General features: G+C 37.2%; 1 protein-coding gene across 1 annotated transcript in view; it reads right to left on the bottom strand.

Annotated features, from left to right (window-relative positions):
• Positions 1–12,047: 12,047 nt before the first annotated feature.
• Positions 12,048–16,693, bottom strand: part of COL24A1 (collagen type XXIV alpha 1 chain) — a 392,112-nt gene continuing 387,466 nt past the window's right edge. The window contains exons 59-60 of the mRNA XM_025390892.1: positions 15,549–15,764; positions 12,048–13,503 (exon numbers count right to left, since the gene is read on the bottom strand). Of these exons, the coding sequence (XP_025246677.1) occupies positions 13,357–13,503; positions 15,549–15,764 (363 nt within the window). The 3' untranslated portion in view covers positions 12,048–13,356. The remainder of the gene's footprint in view (positions 13,504–15,548; positions 15,765–16,693) is intronic.

Here is a 16,693-nt window from a genome sequence, read left to right on the forward strand (position 1 = left end):
TTTTGCGCCTCGATACTTCACGACTTGTAGAACTCTTTACGGCTCTGCGGAGGCCCTGCGGGATGACCAGCGGTATTCTCGTCTCCCGCCTGGTTTCCACTACACCCTTGCCCTAGGGAAGCCTCCTGGGCCGCACCCTAGGCCACCCTGCACGCCCTACTAGGTGTAAAGAGTGGAGGAGACCGGCAGAGGGAGAGAAGCGAAACCCTTACACTCTGGAAATGGGAAAACCCACCTTCATCAGTGTTAACCATTAAATCCAATCTTGTATGAAAATAGACACACCTGATGTTACGCCTTTCCAAGCTTTAGTTTCTTAAAGCTATAAACTAGGGACCATGGTATTATTAATACAAATCTCAGTGTCATTGCGAAGATTATGAGATCATGCATGGGAATTAACTAGCAGTGACGGACACAAACTCAATAGATAACTGGGAATCCTGATGGGTTTCAAGTAGGAAAGAGGGCATTAATTTTTGTTTCCATTCTTTCTAAGTAACAGCCTGACGCAGGCATTCTGCAGGATTCTGCAGCATTTTGCAGGATTCTCTCGGAGAACATCATAAATATATTAGGTGAAAGTGCCTAATGCCCGATATTGCTGAGTTGCATTGTATGAATTGCATTGTATGAATTGCATTGTATGAATGTGGCACGTTTTTTCATGCATGTACCAGTTGGTGGGCATTTGCCTTGTTTCCAGTTTAGGCTATTACGAATAATTCTGCTTCCACATTCATATACAAGTATTTGTGTGGACGTGTTTACATTTCCCGTAAGTAAATAACTAGGAGTGGAATTGCTGGGCCATATAAATTTATGTTAATTTTTAAAGAAATGCCCAAACTGTTTTCCAAAGTAGCTATACCATTTTACATTCCCACTGGCTGAGGATTCCTGTTTCTCTACATCCCTGCCAATTCTTAGTATTATCAGTTATTTGATCATAGATGTGTAGTGATATGTCGTTGTGAATTTAATTTACATTTCGATAATGTTATTAAATTACATTTCTTTAATGACTAATGATGTTGAACATCTTTTCATGTTCAACTGGCCACTTATTTTCTTTAATGAAATGTTTATTCAAATCTTTTGTTCCTTTTTAATTGACGTCTTTTATTATCAAATTATAGTAGTTATTCATATATTATGCATATAGGTTTATGGTAGACAGGCACCAGTATGTTCCCCAGTGATCCCCCCACCCCCACAGTGTTCAGACCAATGTGTAGACTGCTCCTGCATCATCCCAGGATTGGTCTGTGTTATTGATAGCATACAGCAGAAGTAATACGTTACCTCTAAGATTAGGTTTGGAAAAAGGCTGTGGTTTCTGCCTTAGGCTCTTGCTCTTTTGTTCTCCTTCCTAGATCATTCACTCTGGGGGAAGCAAGCTGCCAGGTTGTGAGTACCAAGAGGCCCATGTGGCAGTGGGCCGAAGTTACTGCCTCTTACAGGCTGAATTGTGTCCCCTCAAATTTGTGTGTTAAATCCGTAACAGCCAGTACCTCAGACTGTGAGTGTATTTGGAGATAGACCCTTTAAAGGTGATTTCATTAAAATGAGACCATTAGGGTGGGCCCTAATCCAATCTGACTGATATCTTTATAAGAGGAGGAAATTTGGACACAAAAAGAGACATGAGAGATGCCTGCAAAGAGAAAAGACTATACAGTGGTACAGTGAGGTGGCCACTTGCATGCCAGCGAGAGAGGCCTCAGAAACAACAAGACTGGTGGTGACAACTTATTTTGGAGTTCTAGCGTCTAGAACTGTGAGAAAATAAATTTAAGTTACTCAGTCTGTGCTAGTTCATTATAGTGGCCTTGGTAAACTAATGCCCTGGTCAACGATCAGCAAGGAATTTCAGCCTGTCAACAGCATGTGAGTGAATTTGGAGGAAGATTCTGTAGTCCTAGTCCAGTTTTACATGACTGTGGCTCTGGCCAACAGCTGCACCCAGATTCTGAACACTCAGAAATTGTGGGAAGGGATAAATGTTTCTTGTTTTAAACTGCCGAATTTCTGGATAGTTGATACAAAGCAATGCATAATTAATACCAATTCCTTGTATGGTTTGCAAATACTTTTTCCCAGTTTTTGGCTTTTCCTTTTCTTAGTTGTGTCTTTAAAAGAGCAAAAAATTTGCACTTCAATTAAATCCAGTTTATCAAGTTTTATTTTTATATTTTGTGACGGAGTCTCACTCTTGTCACGCAGGCTGGAGTGCAATGGCGTGATCTCTGCTCACTGCAACCTCCACCTCCTGGGTTCAAGTGATTTTCCTGCCTCAGCCTCTCGAGTAGCTGGGACTACAGGCAGGTGCCACCACACCTGACTAATTATTTTTGTATTTTTATTAAAGATGGAGTTTCACCATGTTGGCCAGGCTGGTCTCAAACTCCTGACCTCAGGTGATTCACCCGCCCCCAAAGTGCTGGGATTACAGGTGTGAGCCACTGCACCCGGCCTCTCAATTTTTAAATGAATTTTTTTTGTGTGTCACACTAATAACTTTTTGCCTAGCTCAAAGTTGCAAAGAGATATTTCTCCTATATTTTCTAGAAGTTTTATAGTTTTAGCTTTTATATTTAGGCCTGTGATCCATTTTGAGTTGGCTTTTGTATCTAGAGTCATCCCTCTGTTTCTGTGGGGGACTGGTTCCAGGACCACCACAGATCTGAGAATGCTGAAGTTCTACAATCTGCCATCTGCATCCATTGTTTCACATCTGTAGGTTCCACCAACTGTGGACATTTGATCCACAGTTGGTGGAACCCACATGTGGTAGAACTAAGGATATCATCCATAAGGTGGACAAGGTAATGGTTTAAGTTTCTTTTTTTTACATATGGATATCTTATTGTCCAAGCACCGTTTGTTGAAGCCTATTCTTTATCCTTGAATTGCCTTGATATTTTAAAAAATCAATTGACCACAAAGATAAAGATTTATTTCTGGACCTTATATTCTGTTTCATTGATCTATATGTCTATCCTTACACAAATACCACACTTTATTATGACTTTATAGTAAGTCCAACTTTCTTTTCTTTTGAAAATTGTGTTGGCTATTCTTGGTTGTTTGCATCTCTGTATATTTAGTGCCAGCTTGTCAATTTCTACAAAAGAACTTGGGATTTTCATCGGGATTGTGTGGAATATATAGATAAGTGAGGGGAGGATTGTCATCTTAACAACATTGTGTCTTATCCATGAAAACGGAATGCCATTCATTTATTTAGATTGTCTTTTATTTAGATTGTCTTTAACTTGATTTACCAATGCTTTGTAGTTTTCAGTGTACAAGTTTTTACATATCTTTTGCTAAATTTATTCCTAAGCATTTTATTCTTGATGTGATTTTTTCTTTTTCTTTAAATTGAGACAGGGTCTCCCTCTGTCACCCAGGCTGGAGTGCAGTGGCACAATCATGGCTCACTGCAGCCTTGACCTGGTTTCAAGCTATTCTCCCACGTCAGTCTCTCAAGTAGCTGGGACCACGGGCGCATGCCACCATGCCCAGCTAAATTTATTTTTGGTATTTTTTTTTTGTAGAGATGGGGTTTTGCCATGTTGCCCAGGGTGGTCTCAAACTCTTGGGCTCAAGGGATCCGCCCACCTCAGCTTTTCAGAGTGCTGGAATTACAGGCATGAGCCACCGCACCTGGCCTTGATATGATTTTAAATGAGGATTACTCATTTAATTTCATTTTGGATTTTTCATTGCTAGGTTGCAGAAATAAAATTGATTTTTGTATTTTGGTTTCATATCCTGCAACCTTAATAAACTCAAATGTTTTATAATATCTCAACATAATTGGATTCAATTAACTTATATTTTGTTTAGGAGTTTTCATCTATGTCTATGAAGGATATTTATTTATCTGTAGTTCTTCTTGTAATGTTGTTAGGTTTTGTTATCAGAGTTTTCTGCATACCTTTTAACTTTTATGTTTCCCATCTCTTTATTGCTTCCAGATACTTTCTGGGAGAGTTCCCCAAGCAATTTCTACCTTACTATTTTGGTATTTGATGGTATGCAATCTGTTAGTCAACCTATCCACTAAGTTCACTTCAATCACTATGTTTTTCATAACCATTGTCTCTAGCTTATTATTGCTTCATATTTCTAATATCCCTCTTTATCTCTCTGAAGGTATTCCTTTAACTCATTTTATTTATTTATTTATTTTTTATTTTTATTTTTAAGACGGAGTCTCTCTCTGTCGCCCAGGCTGGAGCGCAGTGATGCGATCTCAGCTCACTGCCAGCTCCGCCTCCCGGGTTTATGCCATTCTCCTGCCTTAGCCTCCTGAGTAGCTGGGACTACAGGCGCCTGCCACCACGCCCGGCTAATTTTTTGTATTTTTAGTAGAGACGGGGTTTCACCGTGGTCTCGATCTCCTGACCTTGTGATCCGCCCGCCTCGGCCTCCCAAAGTGCTGGGATTACAGGTGTGAGCCACTGCGCCCGGCCTATTTATTTATTTTTTAGAGATGGAGTCTCGCTCTGGTTGTCCAGTCTGGAGGGCAATGGTGCGATCTTGGCTCACCGCAACCTCTGCCTCCCAGGTTCAAGTGATTCTCCTGCCTCAGCCTCCCCTGTAGCTGGGATTACAGGTGCCTGCCACCATAGCCAGCTAATTTTTGTATTTTTAGTAGAGACAGGGTTTTTCCATATTAGCCAGGCTGGTCTTGAACTCCTGACCTCAGGTGATCCACCCACCTTGGCCTCCCAAACTGCTGGGATTACAGGCGTGAGCCACCATGCCCGACTTCTGACTTATTTAAAAATCTTCAGTTTTTTGCCCATTAATTCTGTCCCTCCAGCATAAATTATCCAGTTTTAAAAAATCTTTTGGAATTACACTCCAGATTTTATAATATTTTCTCTGGAGATCTATTCCTTTGAGAGTATTAGCAAGCATAGTTGTAATTCATATTTGGAAGGTAGGATCTAAAGCATAGGACTTGGATTGTAACTCTTCTGGTCATTCTTTCAAATGTGGAGGGTAAGCAGAAGAGTCGATGAGCATCATGGTAGAAAACCTCTGGTGTTACAATCCGGGCTCCACTAGCCCCAGTCTGCCCTCCTATGAAGAGCATACGCCTCTCAGGTTAACTTCTAGTACTCCCACTTTGCCATTCCATTTCCAAGAGCTGCTGTCGTCTGCGGTAATCATCTAGACTTTTGGGTGCAGGGAAGAAGAGAACTGTTCTAAACCAACGTGTATGCACAGTTATCAGTTTTCCTGGTGTTCTTCTGCCTCCTTAGACACTTGTTAGGCTGACTTTGGTTTTTATAACCATCTCGAGTTGAGGTGGGCCATGATCCACCCAAGCTAATGTAGGGTAGAAAAGGGAACAATCAGAGATTCTATCCTTTCATTCCACCCTCTACCTCCATTAGTGTCCCTCTTTATCCCTCCAGGCTTTCCTTTCTCCATCACAATGGACCCAACTCCCTTTCACCTCCTAAGGGTTTTCAGAGTTTCCTAGTTAGGCTCATTATTTATCACCCTCCCCGCCCCACCATATATGTGGCATCTTCAGGAATGGATTTGGAGACTCCAGGAGACAATAGCTTTGTTAGTTTGCTATATTTTCAGGAAGCGGAAGTTACCAGATTGAACTTTTAATTTAGCAATACTGTATTATAAAGAATTTGTGAAATTATTTGAGGGGTGTCCCAAATATCCTTTCTTCTGGGCTTCCCATAACACTACTCAAATTTTTCCAGGATGCCTAAATGTTTCATTATATTCACAACTTTGAGGCAATTCAGAAACTGCATATGCTTGTCCACGAACTGTTGCATCAGCATCACCTGGTGTACTTAATCAGAAACAGATCTCTGGATCTCTCCCTAGAGGTATTTAACAAAATGGAGAGAGTTTCTGGGCAATTTATATTTTTCACAAGTGTATCTGGGTGGTACTTTTGATGTATAAGCAGCTTTGGGAACCACTGGGTGAAGGTATTAATTAAAGAGAGACAACCCACAGAATGAGAGAAAATATTTGAAAATGATCAATCCAACAAGGGACTAATAACCAGAATATTTAAGGCACTCGACCAACTCAATAGCAAAAAACCCAATGATCCTATTAAAAAATCAGCACAAAAGCTGAATAGATGTTTCTCTAAAGATATACAAGTGGCCAACAGGGATATGAAAAAATTCTCAACATCACTAATCATTAGGGAAATGCAAATCAAAAGTGCAATGAAATATCATCTTATCCCATTTAGAATGGTTACTATAAAAAAGACATAAATGTTGGCAAGGAGATGAGGAGAAAGGGGAATGCTCATACATTGTTGGTGGGAATGTAAAGTAGGACAGCCATTATGGAAAACAGTATAGAGGTTCTTCAAACAACTAAAAATAGTAGTTTCCAACACAAAGGAAAAATAAATGTTTGAGGTGATGGATGTTCTTATTACCTTAATTTGATCATTACACATTGTACACATGTATCAAAATATTATATGTATCCCCCAAATAATACATGCATCCCCAAAATATGTCCAACAGTTATATATAAATAAAAATGTTTTAAAAAACAACAAAAAAGAAAGCATAGAAAAGGATAAGTAGGCAGAAAAAACGAAATGGTCAGTTTAAAATATTTAGAGTTTTAAATATATGTATAATAAAAATACAGAGAGTAGTGCCACATAATGTCAGGAAGAGATAAATGGAATTAAAGTGTAGTAATATTCTTGTATTATCTGAAAAGTGGAAAAGCACTTATTATTTATTTGTTTATTTATTTATTTATTTTATTTTTGAGATAGAGTCTCACTCCATCACCTGGGCTGGAGTGCAGTAGCATGATCTGGGCTTGCATTGTCGGAAAAGTGGAGAAATACTAATTTTTTTTTTTTTTTTTTTTTTTTTTTTGTGATGGAATATCACTCCATCACCTGGGCTGCAGTGCAGTGGTGTGATCTTGGCTCACTGTAACCTCCACTTCCCGGGTTCAAACAATTCTCCTGCCTCAGCCTCCCAAGTAGCTGGGATTACAGGTGTGTACCACCACACCCGGCTAATTTTTTTTTGTATTTTTAGTAGAGACAGGCTTTCACCATGTTGGCCAGGCTAGTCTTGAACTCCTGACCTCAAAGGATCCACCTGCCTCGACCTCCCAAAGTGCTGGGATTACAGGCATGAGCCATCACGAAAAGTATTAATTTATACAGCCTCTATAAAGTCAAGGATATGAAGGTGACCACTGTAGTCTCTAGGGTAGCCACTAAAAGGAAATAAAAATAATGTATGGCTAGTAGCTAAAAGAGGAAATATAGAAAAAAATATTTTACCACTCAAAAGGAGGGCAAGAAAGGAGGAAAGAGGAAACAAATCAGAGATGAGATAAATACACAATAATAGTAAGAGAACAGGTTTAAATGTAAATGTAACAGTAATTACATTAAATGTAAACAGACCAAATACCCTAAATAAGTCTAAAGGTGCCAACATTGATTACAAATAAAAATTCAATGACATGCTGCTTACAAGAAACACAATAAAGGTAAGGATGCAGAAAGATTAAAAATAAAAGGATGGACAAAGATATGCCATGCAGACACTAACCAAAAGAAAACTGGTATAATTATACAAACAATAGAAAAAGTAAACATTAAGGTAATAAGCAGAAAAGGGATATTTCATAATGATAGAATAATCATTCTAACAGGATGATATACCAATGGTGGGCTAAAGCCAACTTGGACTAGCTTCTTAGACCCAACATGTTATCTCTTCCTATCTTCATGTTCTGTAATCTATTTGTAGCTTGAAATCAGCCATGGTACAAGTATTTACACCATGGAAATGGGAAAATGCTAACAAATTAGGGATTGTCTCTTTCTTCCCTCTTAGTGAGCTGGCTGTTAAACATTGGCCAGAACATTATAGGATATAACAACTGTGAATTTGAATGCAACTAATTACAAGTATAAGCAAGAAAAAGTGAGAAACAGGCAAACCCAGTTATGGTTGGAGATTTCAACACCCTTCTCTCATGTAATTGATAGGACAAGCAGACCAAAAAAACACTTCCTAATATAGACAAAAAAGAAAACACATACACACACACACACACACACACACACACACTCTATATACCTACCTACTCTCTCTATTCCAATACAGATAATAACAGAGAATTAGTCACTTACCCAAGTACTGCAAACCAATAAATGGGAGAGTTGAAACTTAATTCATGTTTTCTGCCTCTAAGTTCAATATTCCTTTTGCTATGGTTTCAGATTACAGAAAATGTCCATGATATTTATTTTGTAATAACCACTGTAATTTTTTTTTCTTTTTTTTTGAGACAGAGTTTCACTCTTTTCATCCAGGTTGGAGTGCAATGTGCAATTTCGGTTCACTGCAACCTTCGCCTCCCGGGTTCAAGTGATTCTTCTGCCTCAGCCTCCCGAGTAGCTGGGATTACAGGCATATGCCACCATGCCCGGCTAATTTTTTGCATTTTTAGTAGAGACAGGGTTTCTCCATGTTGGTCAGGCTAGTCTGGAACCCCCAACCTCAGGTGATCTGCCAGCCTCGGCCTCCCAAAGTGCTGGGATTACAGGCATGAGCTACCGTGCCCAGCCAAACCACTGTAATTTTTACATTAATACATAAAAATGGGGAGAAAAGCAAAACACCTTTCTTAATTATATATATTACATGCTGCACTTCATTTTTAGAAAGTCTTTATATTTAATAAATAGTAATTATAATATATAAAAATCTATATTTATACAACAAAATATGGGGATAGCATGACTTTAAAGAAGATGAATAATTTTATCAAGGGATTTAGCACAAACTTCTTTGGTGATAATGATCATAGAACTATTAAATCTTTAACGATGATGATGATGATGATGGCAATAAATAGCAACAACTAATGTTTATGGTGATTACTTTGTGCCAGACACTGTTTTAAGCATTTCTCCTTTTTTGAATCCACTCAACAACCAAATGAGATAAGCATTTTTATTATCCCTATTTTACAGAGAAGAAACTGAGACAATGAACCTACAATGATACACCCCAAATCACACAGTGAATTCTCAGAGCACTTCTAACTACTATACTGCCTATGATTAAGTTGATTGAAATTTGCTTTAAATTTGATATTTTAGGAACACACTTAAAACATAAAGCAAGGCATTTCTGTCCTATGTTTCTTAAATGATCTCTAGAAAAATCATGTAAGTCCAAACTGAGTTATTATTATTTTTTTGGAAGAGAATGTATAGCATGTAGACTGAAACTAGATTGTAGGATATGGTTTCTTTAGTTTACACTCAACCTTTGTGCTCATTTTAAAACCATTTTTATCTTTTTCAAATGAAAAAACAGACATCTTTGCCAAGGCCCTATTTTTTAAAATTGTGGTAAAATATGCATAACATAAAATTGACTGTTTTAATCATTTTAAAGCATATTATTCAGTAGCAATAAGTACATTAACATTGTTATGCAACCATCATCATTGTCTATCTCTAAAACATTGTCATTCCAAACAAAAACTCTGCACTCATTAAAAAAAGGATAGTTCCCATCTCATTCCCACTTCCTCTGGCCTCTGGTAACCTCTATTATACTTTTTGTCTGTATGAATTTGTCTATTCTTGGTACCTCATATAAGTGGAATCAGACACTACTTGTCCTTTTGTGTCTGGCTTATTTCACTTAGCATAATATTTTCAAGGTTCATCCATGTTGTAACATATAACAGAATTTCATTCCTTTCGAAGGCTGAATAACATTCTATTGTGTGTATATACCACATTTTGTTTATCTGTTCATCTATTTATCGACATTTGGGTTTTTTATCCCTTTTGGCTATTGTAATAATGCTTCCCATAAACACTGATATACAAGTATTTATTTGAATCCCTGCTTTCAATTGTTTTGGGTATATACCTAGATGTATATATAGCTTTATACATACATAGATATATACATATACATAGATACACCCACACACACAACTTTTAAAAAAGTTATTTAACCACCAAACTATTCTGTGCAATTGTTGTACCATTTTACATTCCCACCAGCTATGCACAGGGCTTTCAATTTTCCTCATCTTTGAGAACACTTGTTATTTTCCTTTTATTTTTAAAATAGCCATCTAATGGATGTAAAGTTCTGGGGTGCTTTCCAAAACTAACAACCAGTTCTCCAATTCTTCAGACACCAATTTGGATGTCCAACAATTAAAGTCAATTCTGACACTGCCTGAAATTAGCATCAGATTCCACAGATAAATGGGTTCAGTACCCACTTCAGATGCCAATTGCAAGTCCGAGGCCATCTGTAATTCTGACCAATGAACTACAAGTGGTAGGTTCCCATGACGCCGCCCTCATGTTCAACAGTTTGCTAGAATGGCTTACAGAACTCAGGGAAACACTTTATTTATGTTTACTAGTTTATTATTACTAGTACTTGTGTTTACTAGTTTATTATAACTTAGGAACAGCCCATTGAAAGAGATGCACAGGGCAAAGTACGGGGAGTGTAGTGCAGAGCTCCCATGCCCTACTGGGCATATCACCTTCCCAGCAAGTTAATGTGTTCACCAAACAGAAAACTCTCTAAATCTCACTGTTCAAGAATTTTTACAGAGCTCCATCTCCAGGGCCTGCCCTCCCCTCATCCCAGGGGTCAGTAGGTGGGATTGAAAGTCTCAATCCTCTAATTACTTGGTCTTTCTGGGGACCAGCTCCATCCTGAGGCTCATTAGGGGCCCCACTCTAAAAAAACCTTATTAACATAAACTCAGGTGTTATTGAAAAGAGTTCATTATAAATAACAAAAGACACTCCTTTCACTTAGAAAATTCCAAGAGTCTTAGGAATCCTGTGCCAGGAACCAGAGATAATGCAAATATAGTTTTGCATTATACCACAGAATTGGTACCTCCTGGTGGTTTTGATTTGCATTTACCCAATGACTATTGATTTGGGGGCATTTTCTCTTCTCTTTCCTTTTTTTTTTTTGAGACAGGGTCTCACTCTGTCACCCAGGCTAGAATGCAGTGGTGTGATCATGGCTCACCACAACTTCAACTTCCTGGGCTCAAGTGATGCTCCTGCTTCAGCCTCCTAAATAGCTAGGACTACAAATGTGTGCCACCACTCCTGGCTAATTTTTAGAAAATTTTTTTGTAGAGATCATGTCTATGTTTCCCAGGCTGGTCTTGAACTGCTGGACTCAAGCAATCCTCACACCTCAACCTCCCAAAGTGTTGGGATTACAGGCATGAACCACTGTGCCCAGCCAGAATCTTTTTATTCATTGGCCATTTCTATATCTTTGGAGAAATGTTTATTCAAGTCCTTTGCCCATTCTTTAAACTGGGTTGCTGGTTCTTCTACTGTCGAGTCACTGGAGTTCTTTATATACTCTGGATATTAATCCCTTATCAGATATATGGTTTGCAAATATTTTATCATATTCCTTGGGCTGCTTCTTCATTTTCTTCATAGTGTTCTTTGATGCACAGAGAATTTTTAATATTCAGAGAGTTCAATTTATCTATTTTTTTCTCTTGTTGACTGTGCTTTCGGTGTCATTCCAAGAAATCATTGCCAAATCCAATGTCATGAAGGATTTTCTCCTATGTGTTCTTCTAAGAGTTTTATAGTTTTAGCTCTTTTGTTTAGATATTTGCTCCCATTTTCAGTTACTTTTTGTATGTAATATAAGGTAAGGGTTCAACATCATTCTGTGGCATGTGGCTATCCAGTTTTCCCAGAACCCTTTGTTGAAAAGACTGTCCTTTCTCCATTGAATGGTATTGGCACACTTGTTGAAAGTCATTTGATCATATATGTGAGAGTTTATTTTTGTCATGGAAATAGGTCCTATAATCCTTTTGCAGGTATATAAAAGATACTTCTTAACAATATAGATATACATAACACAGAAAGGCTATGCCAGATGGGCTATTATAAATAATAAAAGCATATTGCAACAAAAGAGGAAAAACAAATACCACCCAAAATGATTTAAAGCACATTTTTATTATAGATAGGTTAAGTGTGGTTTGCTGTGGCTAAAGATATATTTATAATGGATGAACAAGCTTTTCTAGATACCAAGAGGTATAATATTTTTCTTTCAATATTGAACTAACATTTCTCTGATAACAAGGAGACATTGAACTGGCTGAGCCTATTTTAAATGGGAAAAGACTTTTTTTTCCTGGATGTTGCTTTAAAGACTGGTAAATTAAATTTTTTTAAGTACTAACACTAGATTTAAGTACAGTGAAAGAAAATCAATGAATACTACAAAAACATATAATTTCTACAAAGCAGAAATATAAAGTTTTTATAATTTAAAACAGCAGCAATTTAAAAAAAATTGCTGAATTAAAACTTTACAAAATATATATATACAAAGTATCACTCCAGATGATCGTGAACTTTAAAAACAGTATGGCACAACCCTCAATCTCTACCCCAAACCTACTACTAGATGTAGCTGGCCTATAATAATTTTTACAACAATTTAAAAAATAAAAACAAAGAAATCTCCCAATTCTTTTGTGTACAAGCACAGGTTACAATGTGCTGGCTTTGATTCCATATACACAAAGAGAATTTTAAAATAAAACAAGGACTTCACATAAATAGTTTTACATGTTATTAAGTGTGTGACCAAACAATTTAAAATAAGTACTAACAACCAAAACATATCTTGATGTAACCAGTACATACACTTTTAAAGAGTGGTAAAGATGAAAAAGGAAATAGTCTATGAAAGCCATAAGCACCTTGTTTTCGAAAGAGCACCAAGCAACACAAAGAGGCAACACGTAAGAGGTAGTGTATCACCGGCTAAGATGTATATGCCCATCAGGGACCTGAATACAGCTTAGTGTTTTGGAAAATAAGGCATATTAGACTGTGGCTTGTAATTTTTAGACAGAAGCAGTGCACATTTGGAAGCATTAGCCAGTATTGCTCCATAGTGCTCTGCATCTCCAGCTGTCTAATGGGTACTATGCACTCAGTCAAAAATAAAAGATACCCTGAAGAATTCCATATTTATACATTTTTAGTTCTAGGGAATTCTCTAAAAAAGCTGAGATCAATATAATTTTTAAAAGAATTAAATACTTTATCAATCATAGTCCTTTAAAAATGCCTTTTCTCCTTCTTAGGAGGAAGTCTGTTCTTCCTGAGATTCTTTAAGATTTAGCCAATGCTTTATTACATGCATTTCATAATGACAGTATCTTTCTGTCTCATTTCTCCCTCTGCAGCAATTATCTGGCCAACAGCCTGAATTCGGAACTTATTCAGAGACTTTACAGAAAGCATACAGAACTGCTTTCAATGTAATACTTTCGTTCAGTTTTGAGATGAGGAAGTTTTTGTACTTCAATCACTGGAAGTTGATTAGGTTCCTGGGTGTGAAAAAGAAATGTTGCCTTATGCCAGCTGCCATCTTGAATCTGTAAAATAAGAACAAAATGCTTTCATATGCATTTCATTAGCAGTCACTTTCAGTAGACAATGCCTTTCACAGATAATGTGAACTTGTTTTAAGGATTAGAGATAATGAATGGAAAGTGCCTAGAACAATGCTCAATAAATGGTAAAATTACTACTATTAATTGAAAACCTGGGTTTATTCCTTTCTTTAGGATGGCATTGTGTGTTCTAATTTTTCACTTCCAGAGGCTAAGGCCAGGCTTCTGCTTCAACTCTCTGTGAATCATTGGACCAGATATGAATTAAAAGACTGCAATATTCCTCACACGAGTAATAACCATCTGTTCTGTATTCCTTTATTTGGGACTGATTCTTCAGGATGGATATTTTTCTTTGATAAAAGGGAATGAGCTATTTCAACCTCTGCATTTTAGGTAGAAAATAAACAGAATCACCTCAGTCAGAAATAATTAAAATTATAATTATGTGCAATCATCTTCTAGGTTTCTTTTTTCTCCCCCATTCTGTAGCTGTCTATTTATACAGTTTCCCTCTTTCTTCTCTTCCTTCCATGGCTTTCTGTTTCTCTTATTAGTATATGCTCTTCTGTTTCTAATAAATTCTATGGAACAAAAACATATCATAAAATATCCGATGATTAAGATTCAACCAGACACAACAGAGAAACACAATTGATGAGTTTTGTGGAGCTGTTATTTAGGAGCTAATTCACTTATTCACAGAATTATCATGATAGAAATTTTAAATTTTGAAGGAACTTTAGCGATTAAGCTATAAATTTTATTTTAAAGTTAAGGCAATTGAAGCTCATTGAAAATAAATTACTTGTCTAAAGTCATAAGCTTGGTATGATAACAAAATACCATTAGATTCACTCATTAAGTCTTATTTTTTTTTGAGACGGAGTCTTGCTCTGTCGCCCAGGCTGGAGTGCTGTGGCACAATCTTGGCTCACTGCAGCCTCTCCCTCCCAGGTTCAAGCAATTCTTGCGGCTCAGCCTCCTGAGTAGCTGGGATTATAGGTGTGTGCCACCATGCCTGGCTAATTTTTGTATTTTTAGTAGAGACGGAGTTTCTCTATGTTGGCCAGGCTGGTCTCAAACCCTTGGCCTCAAGTGAACCACCCACCTCAGCCTCCCTAAGTGCTGGGATTACAGATGTGCCCCCACAGTACCCAGCCCCATTATTTAATTTAATTTAATTTTTTTTTTTTTTTTTTTTGAGACAGAGTCTTACTTTGTCGCCCAGGCTGGAATGCAGTGGTGTGATCTTGGCTCAATGCAACTTCTGCCTCCTGGGTTCAAGTGATTCTCCTGCCTCAGTCTCCCAAGTAGCTGGGATCACAGGTACCTGCCACCATGCCTGGCTATTTTTTATATTTTTACTAGAGACTGGGTTTCACCACGTTGGCCAGGCTGGTCTTGAATTCTTGACTTCAAGTGATCTGACTGCCTAGGCCTCCCAAAGTGCTAGGATTACAGGCATGAGCCATCACGCCTGGCCCCATTATTTAGTTTTAATGGAAAAAAAATAGGCTACAACCAAATACTTACTGGTGGGGCCAGTCAATATGTAATTATACCCATATTTGGTATCAGGTACAGGGATTGACAGAATGAAATAAAACTTACTTGCCTCTATAACTTGCTTTTTATGCAATAATGAGATGTAGAATTACAGCAGTGAAAACACATGAAAATATTTATCCAAATACACTATCTATTTATCATTTATCTATCTGTCTATCTATCCATCTATCCAGGTATAATTATTTCACATAGGGAATAAAAATTAAATTTACATATTAACACCTGTTTTGCATGTAAAAATCTAAGACCAATTGGTATGACACAAGTTGATAAGGTATGATATAAACAAATGATTGATTCTAAAAAATGCAGTTATAAGTCAGGCACATTAAAACTTACCACCCTTCTGTATCTGCAGTTTGTAATTAAAGTCTTACTCTAATTATCCTAATTTTATGGTTTTACCACTTTTAAGTCAGTTATACTGAACAATTCTAAAAGTGCCATTTTCTTACCTTGCAGTCATCTGAAAGCACTTTAGGTTCAAGTAGAGTATTTACTTTAAAAATCTGGCCATTCCATCCCTTGAAACCAATAGGCAATCCTGGGCCACTTGTTTGTGTGCTTGTCCACCTTGGGGTGTTTAGACAGTGAATGGTGATGATATGGGTGGCTTCCGAACTCAATAAATGAAGGAAGTTCATCTGGACTTTCCCCACTCCAAACTCCAACTAATGTCATAGAAACAATATGCAGGTTGTAACATGTGGCAATTGAGAAACTTAACAGTTCAGGAAAATCTGACGAAAAGTCCTTCAAAGGCAGCCTACAGAAAGCTCTTTTCCTTGGAACGGAAATGCCAGTCAATGGTGTGCTGGTAAATGTTTAACCACGGGTTCTTGGGGGAAAAGCCATGATTTATAGTATTTCCTGACTCCTATGGTAGAAGCACTCCCAAGTGCTGGGATTACAGGCACGGCTGAATTCAGACTACCAAGGTGAGGTCACTGAACATGGCAATGGAAAGAAATGTTAACAGTTGGCTTTCCTGAGCCTGTATAGACTGGTTCCAGTTCATATCATCAGGCTACTACATATAATATTAATAAAATAAAGATAATTTTCACATTATATAAAATGTAGTAATAATTTGCTTTTGGTTAATGCTTTAATACTTTTTTAAATAAAAATCTGAGATCTGTCTCTGCCTTTGATTTTTTTTTTGGTGAGAGTTACCGAAGATGAGTTACAAGTTGTAACAATAATCTGGTTGAGTAATTTTAAGTTTGAGAGCCTTAAAGGACAAGGACAGAACCCTATTCTTTGTGTTGCCAGCCCCTAATGTAGTTTCATTCACACAGTGATCGTTAATAAATATTTATTGAATGAATGAATGAAATTCATAAACAAGTGTTAACTAATACAATGAACAATACAGGACAGTATCTGAGTTAAGAAAACTGCACATTCCCCAGGCTTGAACAGAAAGGCAGATCTTCCTATAGCTCCAGACATTATTATTATTATTTTAGCATTATTCAAGCAGGGATACGGTCATAATGTAAGTGAACAGAAATGGTTCCTACTGAGGAATTTGTACTAATTTTCAAGCATAAGGTTAGAAAAATATCAGTTATGAGGTAATGTAGAAGAAAAATAA

Source organism: Theropithecus gelada, chromosome 1 (assembly GCF_003255815.1).
Source record: "Theropithecus gelada isolate Dixy chromosome 1, Tgel_1.0, whole genome shotgun sequence".
Taxonomy (NCBI): domain Eukaryota; kingdom Metazoa; phylum Chordata; class Mammalia; order Primates; family Cercopithecidae; genus Theropithecus; species Theropithecus gelada.